A 17,208-nucleotide genomic window follows, 5' to 3' on the forward strand; every position below is an offset into this window, starting at 1 on the left:
TGAACCTATGTTCATAAAACAGTGTGTGTGAGCTTGTGTGTGTGAAAGGTCAGGGGATAGCCAGTAATAGTATGATGATCTATCCTCTGGAGATCGTAAATGCTTATGTCAATGTGACCAGACTTTTGAGATAAAACAAGTAATCTTATCCACGCAGCTGCCACGTCATGGGGAGGATAACACAGCGAGGGAACACCTCTAACAGTTTCAAACACACCCAACACACAGTGAGGGAATCCCTCTCTGCAAGCCTAATAATTAAACTGAACACATTGAAGAAGAATGTGACGCGCTCACTTAAATACTTTCAATAATGAGATCACATTCCAGGTTTATTACAGTAAGAACAACTTGTTTAAGGGCACATCGAATCACTATGTACTCTTGAACAAGTTGTTCTTACTGCTTTGAGGTGGGGAGCTGGTGACAACGGTTTGTTTCCACTACTATAGAGAGAGGTGCAGAAATGAGTTCTCAAACCTGGAAATGAATCAACATTTTACCACTTCCTGTTCTTTTGTGAACATGTTTGTGGTGAGACATCCGAAACACACGCTGAAGAGACTTTCATGTATTGATCTGCAACATAAAACAGCCAGTGTGTAAACCCATTTAATTTTGGAAAGCTTCCTTAAATCAGTAATTATTTGACCTACCAAAGTCTGGCGACCATGAATGTGTGTTGTGCTAAATGTAATTGCTAATTATCTAATTGTTTTAAAGATCATTTAATCTGTGAACCAACTATCTAAAAGGCCAACACAGCATCCCTAATTTAGTTTTGGATATTAATTTCCTCCAGAGGATAAACCCATTATGTTTTGGAATGCTTTCCTAAATCAATCATTATTTGACCTTTCTTAACTTTTGTTACGACTGTATGTACTCCCTGTTTTCTGTTTCTGGAGGAGGAAGAGGTTAAACACTCCGGTGCAGCAGCAGAAGAGGGACGACTGCTGTGCCTCTGCCTCGAAGATTGATATTTGAACATTTGACATGTTTGTTGTTATACATTTTGTGGATTTGAGGATTTTAAAGGTGTCTTTTGTGTTGAATTTGAGCAGCGGTAGATTTTGTTAGCCCCATTGTGCAATTTTAAGGGTGGGGCGTAACACTTTCTTTCAAAAAATAGTAAAGTGCGAGAAAGAAAGATTTTTACTTTTCAAATGAAATATAAAACAACCAATATGGGTACAATTTTCCTGCCATTGTTAAACAAATAAAATAAGGAATGAGACAGCGTTAGACAAAGGGGGTGAACTCAAAATAATTAAGTATTGCATTACCTTTCTTGAATCAGTAATTATTTGACCTTTCTTTTAAAAATAAATAGCTCGTGACAATATAATCCAAAGGCAAAGAACAAAGAAAAAAAAGAAATCCGCTTTCTTCACAATGTATAACATCGATTGGTATAAAAGCTGCTTGACTTTCTTTGTATGCCCCCATGGCCTTTTGTTCTAGCACATCTCTGAATCATTCATCGTTAGGGTCAATAAAATATGGTTTAAAATGACATTTAGGGGGTGGATTAATCCTGATAAGAGAGAGATCATTAAACAGCCATGTGCCGCACACTATGATAAGAAATATTTGTTAATAATTACCTCTGAAAGCCATGTGATGTAAACAAGCAAGAGCACATGCATGCAATCAAAGTATTATGTCAAAGATATACAAGTTTCTCAGAAACCTCAAATAATTACATCTTAAAACTCACCTTTGCCGTTCCAACAAAGCCGATCCCTTAATTAAATAATGCAAATATGTATTTGATCATCCCACACACGTAATTTAAATACCTTGAGCAAACTCAGTGAAACCTTTTCTATAAACTTCACCTTAACTAAACTTTAGAGTGACTCACTAACCGCCTTTACAAAGAGAAGTGAATCATGCAAGAGTGAAATACCTGCAACGTGACGAAATACGTAACAGATGCATGCAAAAATACTTTGAGTGTCATCTAAGCTAGTCATAATTGATATGGACTACTGAAATCAATTAGTTGCAACATTGATGATTTTGTCCTTTGTTACTTGAAACTGATTGGTCAATTTGGACATTTAAAGGTCTGTTGTTTTTCACTAACAGACCGTTGCTAAGGAGAACACACCGTTGCTAAGGAGAGCAGTCAGTTGCTAAGGAAAACAGACAGTTGCTAAGGAGAGCAGACCGCTGCTAAGGAGAGCAGGCCGTTGCTAAGGAGCGCAGGCCGTTGCTAAGGAGGATCAAGGGACTATGTGCTGTCATATCAATCGGGAGAAAGAAGTTCGGTACACTTTTTTTTTATTAATGATGACTAAACTGTCCCCAGTAAACAAAAGAAAAAAGAGAGCAAGAGAAGGAAAGAGGTTAAAAGAGAGAGTTTTAAATGTTGAAGTTAAAAGCATCAATCTGGTTCACTTTGAGAGCAACATGAGGAGATCTATGGAAACATCTCTCAACACCCAGATGAAACAGAACTGTACGCAGATTTATTTTTCTTTATGGATATTTTACAAATCACTCCCCTTTCAAACTGTATTCTTGTTTATTAATAATAACTTTGTTACTGTCATATAGTATTTTATACCTATTTTTTTTACTTTATTCTCTTATTTTTTTATAACTATAATGATCATATAAAGATGTGCCTTTACCTCACTGGTTGTAGAAAAAGCTTCTTATATTCGTTAGCATAGCTAGCTAACCAGATGCTAATAACAACAAAGTTATTGACTGTATGATCAGACAGACAGAAAGTAAACACTAAAGGGAACAGCAGAAGAAGACAGGCAGGAAGTAAACACTAAAGGGAACAGCAGAAGAAGACAGGCAGGAAGTAAACACTACAGGGAACAGCAGAAGAAGACAGGCATGAAGTAAACACTAAAGGGGACAGCAGAAGAAGACAGGCAGGAAGTAAACACTACAGGGAACAGCAGAAGAAGACAGACAGGAAGTAAACACTAAAGGGAACAGCAGAAGAAGACAGGCAGGAAGTAAACACTACAGGGAACAGCAGAAGAAGACAGGCAGGAAGTAAACACTACAGGGAACAGCAGAAGAAGACAGGCATGAAGTAAACACTAAAGGGGACAGCAGAAGAAGACAGGCAGGAAGTAAACACTACAGGGAACAGCAGAAGAAGACAGGCAGGAAGTAAACACTAAAGGGAACAGCAGAAGAAGACAGGCATGAAGTAAACACTACAGGGAACAGCAGAAGACAGACAGAAGGTAAACACTAAAAGGGAAAGCAGAAGAAGACAGGCATGAAGTAAACACTACAGAGAACAGCAGAAGACAGACAGAAGGTAAACACTAAAAGGGAAAGCAGAAGAAGACAGGCATGAAGTAAACATTAACAGGAAGTTAGTAAGTTACGTTGCTGTTTCCGCAATTACAGCCACGAAGTTGAATGGACTGCTTTTTCTTAGTGGAAGCAATATGATCCATTTTAAAGCATTACAACCATTTAAAATCTATTGTGAATTAAGTCGTTGGTCTATTACGTGTGTAGCCATTTCACTTTGAGATCCTGCTCACCCTGTCAGTGTTTGTTTTTGGAATAATGACCCATAAAGAAAGGTTGATATCTACAAAACAACAAAGATAAGAAATTACAAAGCAAGTATATATATTGTTTCATGCATGCTTGTTTGCACGGTGCAGCCCAGCCTTTCACTCGTCATTCAGTCACTGATAGCTGAGTGATGACTTAAAGAGTAACACAATCACTAGGCGTGTGCTGCATGAGACGGATGCATGCCGGCCCTTGGCATAGGCAGTATAGGCAAATGCTACGGGTGCATCAACCCATCAAGGGCGCCGAAAATTGGGGAGAAAAAAAAAAAGTTAGAAATTTCATAACAACACAATTTCCCGATTTTGGATCAAAGAAGTAAATCTTATTATCTTATGCTATTGCATACAGCGCCCATAAACTATGGCACCAAAAAACGTATAGGCCTACAGCTTCTGTAGAGATAACACCACCTCTGAAGCCCATAACCACAGTTTCTCCGCTGTGGTCAACAAAGCGGTGGAGCGGACTCCGCCCTGCCTGTTGATGTATGCCACTGTGGTGCTGTTATCGCTCCTGAACATTACATGTCTCCCCCGAGTTAAGGGTTTGAAATGCTGGAGGACGAACACTGCCCACAGCTCTGGGAGGTTGCTGTGCCGTGTTTCTGTTAGAGACCAGCGCCCACCTATAGCTCTCCCCAGGCAGGTCGCTCCCCAACCTGTTCCGGATGCGTCCGTGAACACTGTGATGTAGGAGGTCACCCGTCCCAGTGGAGACCCTCTCCGGAGGTGATCCGGGGACCCCCAGAACCGGAGGGGGGATGGTCACCAGACGCTGTTTGTGCCTCTTGGGATCTAAACGCAGGCTGGAGAACCACCTCTGCAGGCGGCGCATATGCAGTAACCCGAGCGGGACTTCAACGTGAGCCGCCGCCATGAGGCCCAGAGTCTGCATGATAGTCAAAGCTGTTTTTTTGTTTGTTACATTCAATACTGTGTCTCTGGGTCGTGCATTTGGGTTCTCCAGTTTGTGTCGAGGCTGTGACATAAATTATATTTTGATGCAGTTTTTACTTGTGATAAAGTGTTTTCTCCGATGTATTTTTATCCGTTTATTAAAGTCAAAGATCTTCTGAATGTGGTGCATTAAATAAACTGGACTCACACTGACTTTGAGAAATTCTTCATTTATTAAAAGTCGGGTGGTGCTGCTCTCAAAGGAAAAAAAAGGCTTTTGGTCACGTTTTAAAACCCAAAAAGACTCTGAAATAAAAAATAAAAGTCATGACATAAACCACCACACTGACAGACTGTACATTTGTACATAGAAGGTAATAAAACAGGCCTACCTATAACAAAACTTACTGACTGTGTAACTAACCCAACATTTCATTACATTTATCCACATTTAAAACGCATAAGATGCCAAATGACAACATGAACCAGGAGAACATCACGCTATTGACAGTATAGCTATTATATCGATTAAAATACAACTGATTGCATATCTTACAGCCTGGGCACTACAAGAACAAATAATGAGTTAAAAACGTATTTAGAGTATTTATTTCTCCTCACACATAAATATTTCATTCATTTACTCCTCTTTGACTTCCCAGATAAAAGTATTACAACTTCAGCCTCTTTTATTCGATTTTTTAAAGTCTGAAACTCGGATAAAGTTTGGGAAAAGTTTTGTTTACTCGCTCGATTCCTGTTTGCCTGCAGGGAATGTTAACCACAATGCATTCTGGGTATATGTGACGGGAACGTTAAAATATTAAATATTTGGAGGCCAATGTCAAGTTAACAAATGGGGATACAGGACACCGAACAGACAGAAGTAACATAGCTAATGTTATGCTAACTGGATGCCAACAAATCGTGGGCGTATCATGCTAAATGTTCATATTTCTTCTTTTGTATGGCTAAAAAATAGAGTAAAATTAAACAAAAGTATTGATTGATGTCCAAAAATGAATATTCTGGGAATAAATTAAACAGCTAATTGATAAACGGTAAGTTTCAAGATATAGTATTACACTATACTGAGGTTTGATGTGGACTTAATTAATTATTGAGTGTTAAGACAGAGGCAGAAATTGGCAAGAAAGGTGTAGATACCAAATATCAATAAACAGGAGAATGCTGTCTGTTATGCAGAAGCTATTACCTATAACTCTTAGTAATCAATATTAAGATCTAATTTAAATCAGGGTGTGTTAATAGCAGTGGCTGTGGAGCCCTGGAAATTGGATATTGGCCCATATTTTGCATTTCATCGACATTAAATATACCTATAACAGTCAAATGTTGGCTCCATCTTGTGGCGGTGTAAAGAAGAAACAGACTTTAATGCATTCATTTTTCTACAAACCAGCAGAGTCATTTGAAAGGTAATCACATTAATAATGATCAGTGGCTTTACATCGAGGGCAACAGAGTGAGATGTCCTGATATATGTGGGGAATATTATACAATTATGCCAAGTAAAATAAGGGGAAACTCACTTTTCCTCATAAAAGTGTGCATTTCAGTCTATTTTTCTGACTGTAACGCAATCCAACATTAATCCTTGCTGATACACTTTGTGCATCTTCAAGTCTTTTTCTGTGTTTTGCTTATTTTCCTTTGCTGGCAGGTGTTATGAGAGCAGAGAGAGAATCACAGCGCTGACGCTCAGCAGAGGAAACACAGGTGTGAGGTTACAGCTGGAGCTCACCGCTGGGAAAACAGAAAGAAAAACACTTATTATTGTTATTATTTTTGTTATTGTGGAGAAACAGGACAGATTTACTGTATTAATCAGAATCAGGTTTTTTACCAGTTGGGTTAACACATACAAAGAATTTGACTTGGTGTTGTGACGCATTCAAAATTAAATGGGAAAAGTACCACCATTCAAAAGCTTTCTGAGACAAAGTCTTGAAACAAAGCAGAGAGATGATGAGCGTTAGTGGCCACAGGTGCGAAAGCTCTCTCCAGAGCTACTGGAAGCCCAATCTCGGGGACCGGAGAAAGTGGAGCAATATTCTCGCCATGCCAAGCAACAGCCTAGAACAACCTCAACCTATACAAATGACCACGTAAGCCATGCTACTGTACTGATGCTGGACAGGTTTTCAGTGGGTGCACAATAAACAGCAACATACAAAGTGTTGTGAGCTATTGCTTGAATATTGTATACATTGTGAACATTCATTTAATGCATAAAGTCTAATGAAAGTCAGCATGTCAGATATGTCAAATTTAGGGAAGAAAATCAGGGATGATTGAAATATTTAATTTATAAATATAATCCCCAAGAAATGATCATATAAGAGTAATAATGATAAAATAATAATTAAGTAAATAAATAAATAAAAATATCTTCCCTTAAAAACAATAAGGAAGACGTCCTGACTCAGATATCTGCTTTTCAACCACGTCATCTTACATTCAAGAGTAGAAAGAATAGTGTAAACTAAGATAATGTGACTGTCAGTCTGTCAGGGTGTGTGTGTATGTGTTTGTGTGTGTGTGTGTGTGTGTGTGTGTGTGTGTGTGTGTGTGTGTGTGTGTGTGTGTGTGTGTGTGTGTGTGTGTGTGTGTGTGTGTGTGTGTGTGTGTGTGTGTGTGTGTGTGTGTGTGTACAGTATGTGTGTGTGTGTGTGTGTTCTCACTCCGGCAGCTCTTCCCGTCTCTCTGCAGCATGCCGGTCACGCAGCTGCAGACCGGTCCGCTCGACTTGCTGCTGCAGATCTGCTCACAGCCGCCATTTCCAAACTCACACCAATCTGACACTGAGGGCGATACATGTAAGACTTTAGAATACAGGGAAAGTCAGAATTCTCCCCAAAAAAAGTCAGAATACTGAAATTGTACAAATTTGAAAAAAATTACACAAAACTGAAAAATATAAAGATTCTAAAAAATTCCTCAAATAAAGTCAAAAGTCTCAATAAATGTCCTAAAAAATAAGCTAAAATTTGATTCGCATTCTCACACCAGTCCGACTCTGAGGGGATGACACTTTAAAAGAATCTTTAAAATAAAGGAACAAAATCTGGATTCTGTTAACAAAGTCAAAGTTCTGAAAAACGCAAAACAAGTCAAAAAAATCTAACTACTGAAAAAAAGTTTAAATTCTGTAAAAAAAAGTTTAAATTCTGTAAAAAAAGTTTAAATTCTGTAAAAAAGTTTAAATTCAGTAAAAAAAGTTTAAATACTGTAAAAAAGTCAAAATTTAGAAAAGATTTGAACATTCTGAAAAAAAAAAAAATTATTAAAAAAGTCAAAATTCTCACAAAACATTCCAGAAAAAGTCAAAAAATCAACATTCTGTGAAAAAGTAAAACAAATAATTAAATGAGTAAAAATTCTGAAAAAAAGTTAACGTTCAGAAAATAAGTCAAAAATCTAAATTCTGAAAAATGGTTACAAAAAATGTATATAAAAGGTTCCAAAGTTGCCCTAATGCTCTCCCGAGAACCAGTAAACGTCCAAAACATACATAAAATGTTTCTTGTGGAAAATAATATGATGTATGTATGATATGATAATATAATGTGCTTAATTGTAATACGCTTTGCTTTGGGTCCCCTGCAGAAGAATAGTAAACAAACTTTCAAAACCTGAACTGATTCGACTCACCTCTCCTTCTGATGGGCCCCACACTCAGAATGTGCTCTTGATGGTTACCTTCCTCTGAGTACATCCTTCTTTTGTGAGGACAGTTCTGTATACACAACATAATATCACATTAATGCAGCAGACAAAGTTTCATAACCTTTATTAAAAAAAAAAAACATTCGAACAAGTCCTCACCACTTTGCAGGCGCTAATTTCCGAGTCGCACAGCGTGACGTCGCAGTGGAGATGAACCTCGTCGTAATCTCCGATGAATTTGAAGACGGTGACGTGGAAACGGCAAGTCAACGACACGCCATTTTCTGCCATCCCGATGGTGTTGTCCTTGATGTTCGGACACCTGGAGAGGGACGTTAAAGGAACAAGAAGTGAAGAAGATTTACTTTACTATTTTGTTTTTCAAAAAATATTATATAAAAAAACGATTGTTAAAATGATATTGAACCTTTTTTTTAAAATAATAAAAATATATGAAAAGATTTTTTTTCAAAAAAAGATTAAATAAAAAAGATATTTTAAATAAACCTAAAGACGGATTGTGGAATGAAAACCTAAAATAAAGATATTTTTAAAAGCATAAGAAGTCAAATATGTAATAAAACTGCAAAAGATATTTGTATGGACATAAGAAGTTCGAGTAAGAATTGGTAAGAAAGAATAAGTTAAAGTTTTTAAAGAATAATAAATTATGATATTCATTCAAGTAAAATGTCCACTACATGATTGCATTTAACTTTATTGAATACAATTATGTATAGCTATTTATCATTGAAATTGTGTGTGTGTGTGTGTGTGTGTGTGTGTGTGTGTGTGTGTGTGTGTGTGTGTGTGTGTGTGTGTGTGTACCCTCTCTCGATGATGATGTAGCGCAGGCGGTCGCTGCTGTATCGTGACGGCGTCGCCCAGCACATGTTGACGATGAGGATCAGCTGGTTCTCGTCGGCTCCCTCGACGAAGACTCCGACGAAGAGGATGTCCCGCGTGCTGAGCACCACTTCGCCCTCTCTGTAGGGGTTTCTGTACGAAGAGTTCTTATACAGAGCCATCTTCGTGACAAAGTTCCCCTCCTGAGTCGGTAACGTCAGGTTTATCACACTGCATGGGGGGGGAATTAAACCGGGGGTTGAAATTACAAATAATATTTAGTTTTGTTTAAATTGAACGGATTCAAATCTGTTCAAAAAACAGATTCTACATTTAAGAATGAAAACAATTATAATGATAACATTTAAATTAGTGTAAATAAAAAAAATAAATATAGGTCCAAAATATTGTTTTAAAAGTCAAAATTCTGAAAAGAAGTCAAAGTTCTGAAAAAAGTCGTAATTAAGCAAATATAAAAAAATTCTTAAAAAAAGTCAAACTACTGAAAAAAAGTCTAAATTCTGAAAAAAAGTCAACCTACTGAAAAAAGTCAGAATTGTGAAAAAAAACACATTCTATAAAAAAAGTGGAGATTTTGAAAATATTTAAAATATCTGAAAAAAACTAAAAATTCTTAGAAAAAACCCTAAAAATTAGATAGAAAAAATTAAGATTTTGAAATAAATTCAAAATTCTGAAAAACTATTTTAAACATGACTAAAGTGTCTGACCTGAGCATGGGCTTGAGGACGGTCTCCAGAGAGATCTTCAGGTCCAGCTCGTAGGCGCAGGAGAACTCAACGTTGATGGTTCGGTCTCTCGTGATCACGTTCCCCGTGTTGTTCACGCTCTCAATCCACACCGTGTTCTTATACATGATGTGGGTCCCGTTAGACTGTCGAAAAACACATTTAAACTCAAATTATAAGTATATATTTCACTGGAGAACATCTTACATTTTGGGAAACATTGCTTCAGAGTGAAATTAGAGGTTATTATTAATCTCATGTCTGTGTGTGTTAAATACAGAGCTGTTAACGTAGCTTAGCTTAGCATGGCCTAGCATACACCTCTAAAACTTACCAATAAATGTATGTATTTCATAAATAAAATAAAAAACATACATTTATATTTAAATTGGTGTTCGAACTTCTTTTGATTAGTCATGTTGCTCACTATATTTATTTTTTAATTTATTACATGTTTTTGGTTTGGTTTGGTTATATTTTAGTTTGTCTGTTTCATCTGAAGTCTAGGTCTTTGTATTGTATCATAATTATACGTTGAAAAAAACAACTTGGCTAACCCTGCAGGATACTTCTTCCTGCAAGGTCCATATTTAATGATATATTTTAACATAATATAACATTACAGAAAATGATGTTACATCCAAGTTTTAAAGGCTTTATTGACATTTGCATAAAGGTTGTTGGAAATCAACATTTGAAGTCCCTCTAATAGTGAAACATACAATATACAAAATAAATAAAGTAATTGAATAGTGCAAAAAAAAAGCAGTACGTTTTTCATCAAAATTGTTACCAATTCATGTTCGATTAATTGTCTGATTACATTATTAATAAAAAGATGAATATATCATCACCTGTACGATGGATCCGCAGTGGCCCTTGGTGTTGTTGATGTGGAAGGAGATAAAGTCTTCGCCCTCGATGCCTCCGCAGTGCTCGTCGTTGATCCGGACGTCTTCCCGCTCAAAGCCCAACTGGAAGAGCTTACACTTTGAGATGGAGACCTCCATCTTAGCGTGTTTACAGGTCACCTCCGCCTGAATGATGTCATCATCGCCTGCAGACACACACACACACACACACACACACACACACACACACACACACACACACACACACACAGAATTTAGACGATTTCAAATGAATGGCATTGCTTCCGCTAAGAAAAAGTAGTCCGTCCCACTTCTGGCGAAAAATAAAAAAACCTCTAGAAGGTTCAAGGTAATCAATCAGAATCGAGTATTCAACTAAGCCGTGTAATACAGGATATTTAAAGTTCTACTATTATACTATTTGTAGGCCTATATGATAGGTCTGCTGCTGGCCACGCCCTTTTGGAGCGTCCGCATCCAAGCAGTGAGCTCTGTGAAGAGAAGACTGATTGAACGCCATAGTATGTTCCAAACCACATCAAGCATTATTTCTTAAACAGTAGCTCAAAGGCTTTCTCTCGCTGGTTTACCACAAGGTGAGTTCCTTTTTTTATCCTGCTTCTTTACAGATAGGCTACTCTCTCCAGTACAGGTTAGCTCTGAGTGTTAGCAATGCTAATGTAAACAAAGACCATATTACTTCCAAAACACGTTGCGCATTGTTTCTGATAGCAAAGTTTCTGATTGGCCCGTGGGTGTAAAGCCCGCCCACATATTAGTAATGTCGTCATGACGCAGCAAATCTGGATCAGCTCCGTTGTTCCCCCGTTTTTAGAGATGTGGGTATGAAGGAAAAGAGAGAGGGTTGTATTTTCTGACACTTTGTGAGTCTCCTGACACACCGGGGACACACCGGGGACACATGTTGATGTATAAGAGACATCAGAAAGGGCATCTTGCATAATAGGTGACCTTTAAAATTAAGGTAAAACACGTAAAATATTGGGATAAAATGCAAAAATTATCCCAGGAGATTTTCTTTCTTCTTTAATGACGGGCTCGCTGCACATTAACCCCTTATGTGTGGCTAACAGCACACAGTTACAGAAAGCGATTGATGATTTGTAGGTTTCGTTGCTCACCGCCGGTGCTTGTGGGTAACTCCGGACAGCCGCACAGGTCTCCTCCGTTCTCCAGCTCGCAGGTGAAGTTTGTGCAGATCTCTCCTGCACAGGGGTCGTAGATCCATTCTGCTAAAGACAGGTCCACACACAATGTTAGCTGTCACACACACTGTTAGCTGTCACACACACTGTTAGCTGTCACACACAATGTTAGCTGTCACACACACTGTTAGCTTTCACACACACTGTTAGCTGTCACACACAATGTTAGCTGTCACACACAATGTTAGCTGTCACACACGCTGTTAGCTGTCACACACAATGTTAGCTGTCACACACACTGTTAGCTTTCACACACGCTGTTAGCTGTCACACACGCTGTTAGCTGTCACACACAATGTTAGCTGTCACACACACTGTGAGCTGTCACACACGCTGTTAGCTGTCACACACAATGTTAGCTGTCACACACACTGTTAGCTTTCACACACGCTGTTAGCTGTCACACACACTGTTAGCTGTCACACACGCTGTTAGCTGTCACACACAATGTTAGCTGTCACACACACTGTGAGCTGTCACACACGCTGTTAGCTTTCACACACGCTGTTAGCTGTCACACACACTGTTAGCTTTCACACACACTGTTAGCTGTCACACACACTGTGAGCTGTCACACACAATGTTAGCTGTCACACACAATGTTAGCTGTCACACACAATGTTAGCTGTCACACACACTGCTAGCTGTCACACACGCTGTTAGCTGTCACACACACTGCTAGCTGTCACACACAATTCTAGCTATCACACACGCTGTTAGCTGTCACACACGCTGCTAGCTGTCACACACAATGTTAGCTGTCACACACAATTCTATCTATCACACACGCTGTTAGCTGTCACACACGCTGTTAGCTGTCACACACAATGTTAGCTGTCACACACAATGTTAGCTGTCACACACAATGTTAGCTGTCACACACGCTGTTAGCTGTCACACACAATGTTAGCTGTCACACACAATGTTAGCTGTCACACACAATGTTAGCTGTCACACACGCTGTTAGCTGTCACACACGCTGCTAGCTGTCACACACAATGTTAGCTGTCACACACAATGTTAGCTGTCACACACAATGTTAGCTGTCACACACAATGTTAGCTGTCACACATACTGCTAGCTGTCACACACACTGTTAGCTATCACACACGCTGCTAGCTGTCACACACAATGTTAGCTGTCACACATACTGCTAGCTGTCACACACACTGTTAGCTATCACACACGCTGCTAGCTGTTACACACAATGTTAGCTGTCACACACGCTGCTAGCTGTCACACACAATTCTATCTATCACACACGCTGTTAGCTGTGACACACAATGTTAGCTGTCACACACACTGATAGCTGTCACACACAATTCTAGCTATCACACACGCTGCTATCTGTGACACACAATGTTAGTTGTCACACACACTGATAGCTCCAGTTAGCATGCATTCACTAAGGGGACTCAAAGAGACGAACACAATACTACCCACCATTATTATGGAAGTCAGTGTCCTCTTAAGGTCCAAGATAGACATAGTTGTGTGTGTCGTTGTATTTGTGTGTGTGTGTGTCCTCACAAGTTGCATTTAAAGCAGGTCTACAGCCTTAGAGAAAACCCCCAGATATGTAAGTCTTCCAAGAAGCATGGAAATGAATCACTTTGATTCCCAGGTCTGTAGGACTTTGGGAAAGATGAGTCCCCATTTGTCACTTTGTTTTTGCTAGTCCTGATATATCATGTAAACGTGTATGTGTGTGTGTAGCATTTAAGGCAAGTCTACAACCTTAGAGAAAATCTCCACAGATGTAAGTCTTCCTAGAGGCATGGACAGTATTTATTTTGATTCCCAAGTCTCTAGGATGTTGGAGAACACGTGTCCCCATTCGTCACATCTTTTTACAAGTCCTGATATATCCTGAAAACATGTATGTGTGTCATGTGTTTGTGTGTGTGTGTGTGTGTGTGTGTGTGTGTGTGTGTGTGTGTGTGTGTGTGTGTGTGTGTGTGTGTGTGTGTGTGTGTGTGTGTGTGTGTGTGTGTGTGTGTGTGTGTGTGTGTGTGTGTGTGCTACAGGAGGCTGGTGCCCTTACAGCAGTTCTCCTGGGTGATCCACTTGGTGGTGAGGGTCCCCATGGAGCGGCAGGCCTCAGCGTAGGCAGCCAGCGAGCCGCACACCTGGGCCTTCTGGTGGTTGTAGCAGCCGTCCAGGTAGCAGGACTGGTAGAAGGGTCTCGGGTCCAGAAGCCCGTGGCACGGCTGGAAGAATCCCTTCGGCTGGGTCAGCTTCTGGCAGGCGTCCTCGCTCTGCAGAGCCAGAACCGCCGTGTTGTCGCAGGACTGAGCCAGAGCCACGAACTGGGTCTCATCACAACTGCAGGAGGAGGAGAAACATCAACGTTAGGGTTTAAATGTTTCTAAATCAGCTTTGGTTCGTAAATGTAGACTGTCAATGACACAATGGGAGATGAGCAATGCTAGAAACAACCTATAACCATTTTTAAAGGTTCAATAGTAAACAAAAAGGGTTTTCTGATTCCTTCTCGCTCTAAACTCTTTTATTGGCACTTAAACCAACTGAATCATCTTATGTTTTCTTATGCAACAAATACGTGCATACATCCTCTTCCTAAATGTACATCCTTTTTAAGTAAAATAACAAAAGCCCATTATGTCCCCCGTCCCAGTATGTATACTCTATTTAAATTTTCTTTTAAAAAATGTCAACATTGAGTAGGTCTTTTTCTACATTAAAAAAGGGGCTCTAATTTTATATATTTATTTTAATATTTCACTTCTCGACCGTGATAGATGCTGGACAGGTTTTTCATACCTCTTTTTTCTGGATATGTTTTTTGGTTTATATAATATACTGGGGCTTACATTCTTACTCTTATATGTATTCTCATTATCATGTGTCTCTTACCTGTCCTATCCTGTGTTTTTCTTTTGCTGCTCTGGCATTAAAACTAGTTGATCTTTTCTTACATTGATATATTCTCCATTATCACAATAATATATAATCACTGCAAGCGACTCATTGCAAGTGTTTCTTCCCTGTTTGCAGTATTTTCCAGTATTTCCTGAGCGCCTCACCCACCTGTTCTGCATACCGTTGGTCTTCCAGCTCTGGGCGAGCTCCAGCGCGCTGACGGCCGTTTTCCCCCTGGACGTGATGTAGTCGTCACCGGGGTCTCCGTTGAAGTTTCCACAGAGTCCGCACACCTTGTTCTGCAGCCGCTGGCCCATCGTGATGCTCAGCGTGTTGAAGCGGTTGTATCGGATCTGGATGTCCTGCGGCGTGTCGATGACGAGGAAACCTTCGGACGTGGACAGACGCGTCATCAGCCCGGTGAGAAACGGGACTGAAATTGGGGTACCGTTCACCTGCGGAGAAACAGCAACATTTGTTAGAAATATTTTACCCTAACATTTTGTCTGTATCCTGGGTTACATTTATTTGGCAGGCCGCGTCCATGTGTAAAATGGGTGTAATAGCAGTGTAGTTACGGTGTAATAGGGGGTAATATTGGTGTTACATGGGTGAAATATGGGTCTAATAAAAGTGTAATAACTGCTTAATATATATAGTATAGCATATAGTTAGTTTGATAGATCTATTTTTAAGCTACTTGCTTGCCCCCCCCCCCCTAACCTGTCTACCTCTTTTCCCCTACTCCCCCCCCTACCCGACTTGTAGAGCGACCTTGGGTTTCGTGAAAGGCGCTATATAAATATTATGTATTATTATTATTATTTTAATAACAGTCTAATTATGGTCTGATATGGAGTTAATATTGGTGTTACATGGGTGAAATAGGGGCTTAATAACTGACTGATCCAACAAATATTGGAGACTAAAACAGTCTGTACTCGAGACTAATATGTACTCGATCCCCTCTCACCTTGACCGTGCTCCCAGAGATGAGGATATTCTCCTCGTTGAGGTAGAGGTAGACGTGGGAGATGGTGGTGAGGTTGGGCGTGCTCCACTTATCAAAGTTGGCGATGAGTTGGAAGGAGAGGTCGGGCAGCTTGTGACAGTTTGTGGAAAGGACGAAGGAGCAGGAGGCCGGGAGGCGGAGCGAAGCACCGTCGAAGGTCCTGAAAACCCCCCCGCCCGAGGCAACGCAGTGTTGGGAACGTCGAGCGAAACATCCACGAACCCCGTAACGTAGCGCACACTCTTCTTCAGCTTTACAACGCCGCGGGTCGCACTGGATCAGGTTTCGTCCGATGCACTGGCAGCGTTTGGTACAGTCAGTGTTCCAAAACAGCTGTTTGGGCTGAAACAAAGAAAGATTTCTGTTAAAACCGAGATTTAATATTAAGTCCTTTTTTTTCTCCGAGATATATTCTGTGACCAAAACAGAGCTCAAATGAGGGTGAAAGTTAAGTTAGAAAATTAATACAAATTTGTTTTTGGTCATCCACACTATTCCTATACTTTCCTGGTATTAAATGACACTTGCCAGAGAGTTTTTAAAAACTAATTCAAAACTGTTTTGAGTCATGAATACTTTATACAAAACATAAAAATCCCTAACTTCCAACAATACATTTTAGGTTAAAGTGTTCTTAAATTTGTCAGCCGGATAGAAACATAACATGAAATGATTGTAAACAGTTTTCCGTTGACATTGTTTTGAGTTAACTCTGAATCTTTGCAGCTAAAAGTCAGTATGGGGAGGGTGGAGACCAAAACTGAGCAAAATTGGCTGCAAAAGTTTGACTTAAATTTGTCAGTCGGATTGAAACATAACCTGAAATGATTGTAAATGTTTATTTATGCTAAATACAATGTTATTCATAGATACAAAAATAAATAAAACTTCACCTCTAGTAAATGGGACTAATTAACTTTAAACTTGATCTCCCAGTTTTAAGAGTAAGATAATTTGATTGAAACGTTGTAACACCAGTCTGATTTAGTGTTTAGCACTAAAAAGAGTTTCTTCCATGTGGTGCTGGATGTGAGACTGACCTCATAGTACTTGCCATCAGTGTAGCAGCCACAGTTCTGCGGCAGGATGCAGCTCTTTCCGTTTCGAACGTATCCCGGGTCGCACTGACATCCCTCCACGCACTCCTGACTGCAGTCCCTCTGCCCGCGGGCGGGGGCGCAACTGCGGCGGGCACACCGACACACAGCTGGAGTAATGGCTGTTCGGGGGACAGCTCTGAACTGGGACCACACAGGGAGGAAAGAAGTTAGCAAACCATTACACTGAATACAATAAGTGTGGTCCGATAAGTCAAATGTCTAAAAGCCCGATGGATGGAGCTCTCATTACGGTGTAAGAGTTGAGTGAGAGATGCTGGACTCTTCTCACACTCAACCACATAACGTCTTATCAAAGGTTAACTCTTTTGGGAGTTCTAAAAGAAGTCAGATAAACACTTTTCTT

General features: G+C 39.7%; 1 protein-coding gene across 1 annotated transcript in view; it reads right to left on the bottom strand.

Moving 5' to 3' along the window:
- Positions 1–5,059: 5,059 nt before the first annotated feature.
- LOC307018062 (alpha-tectorin-like) overlaps positions 5,060–17,208 on the bottom strand; it is a 32,073-nt gene continuing 19,924 nt past the window's right edge. Inside the window, 11 exon segments of the mRNA XM_079648121.1 lie at positions 5,060–6,233; positions 7,172–7,291; positions 8,142–8,226; positions 8,316–8,478; positions 8,985–9,233; positions 9,734–9,897; positions 10,606–10,808; positions 11,766–11,876; positions 13,894–14,174; positions 14,901–15,187; positions 15,706–16,086. Of these exon segments, the coding sequence (XP_079504247.1) occupies positions 6,154–6,233; positions 7,172–7,291; positions 8,142–8,226; positions 8,316–8,478; positions 8,985–9,233; positions 9,734–9,897; positions 10,606–10,808; positions 11,766–11,876; positions 13,894–14,174; positions 14,901–15,187; positions 15,706–16,086 (2,124 nt within the window). The 3' untranslated portion in view covers positions 5,060–6,153.

This window comes from Notothenia rossii (assembly GCF_949606895.1).
Source record: "Notothenia rossii genome assembly, chromosome: 9".
Taxonomy (NCBI): Eukaryota; Metazoa; Chordata; class Actinopteri; order Perciformes; family Nototheniidae; genus Notothenia; species Notothenia rossii.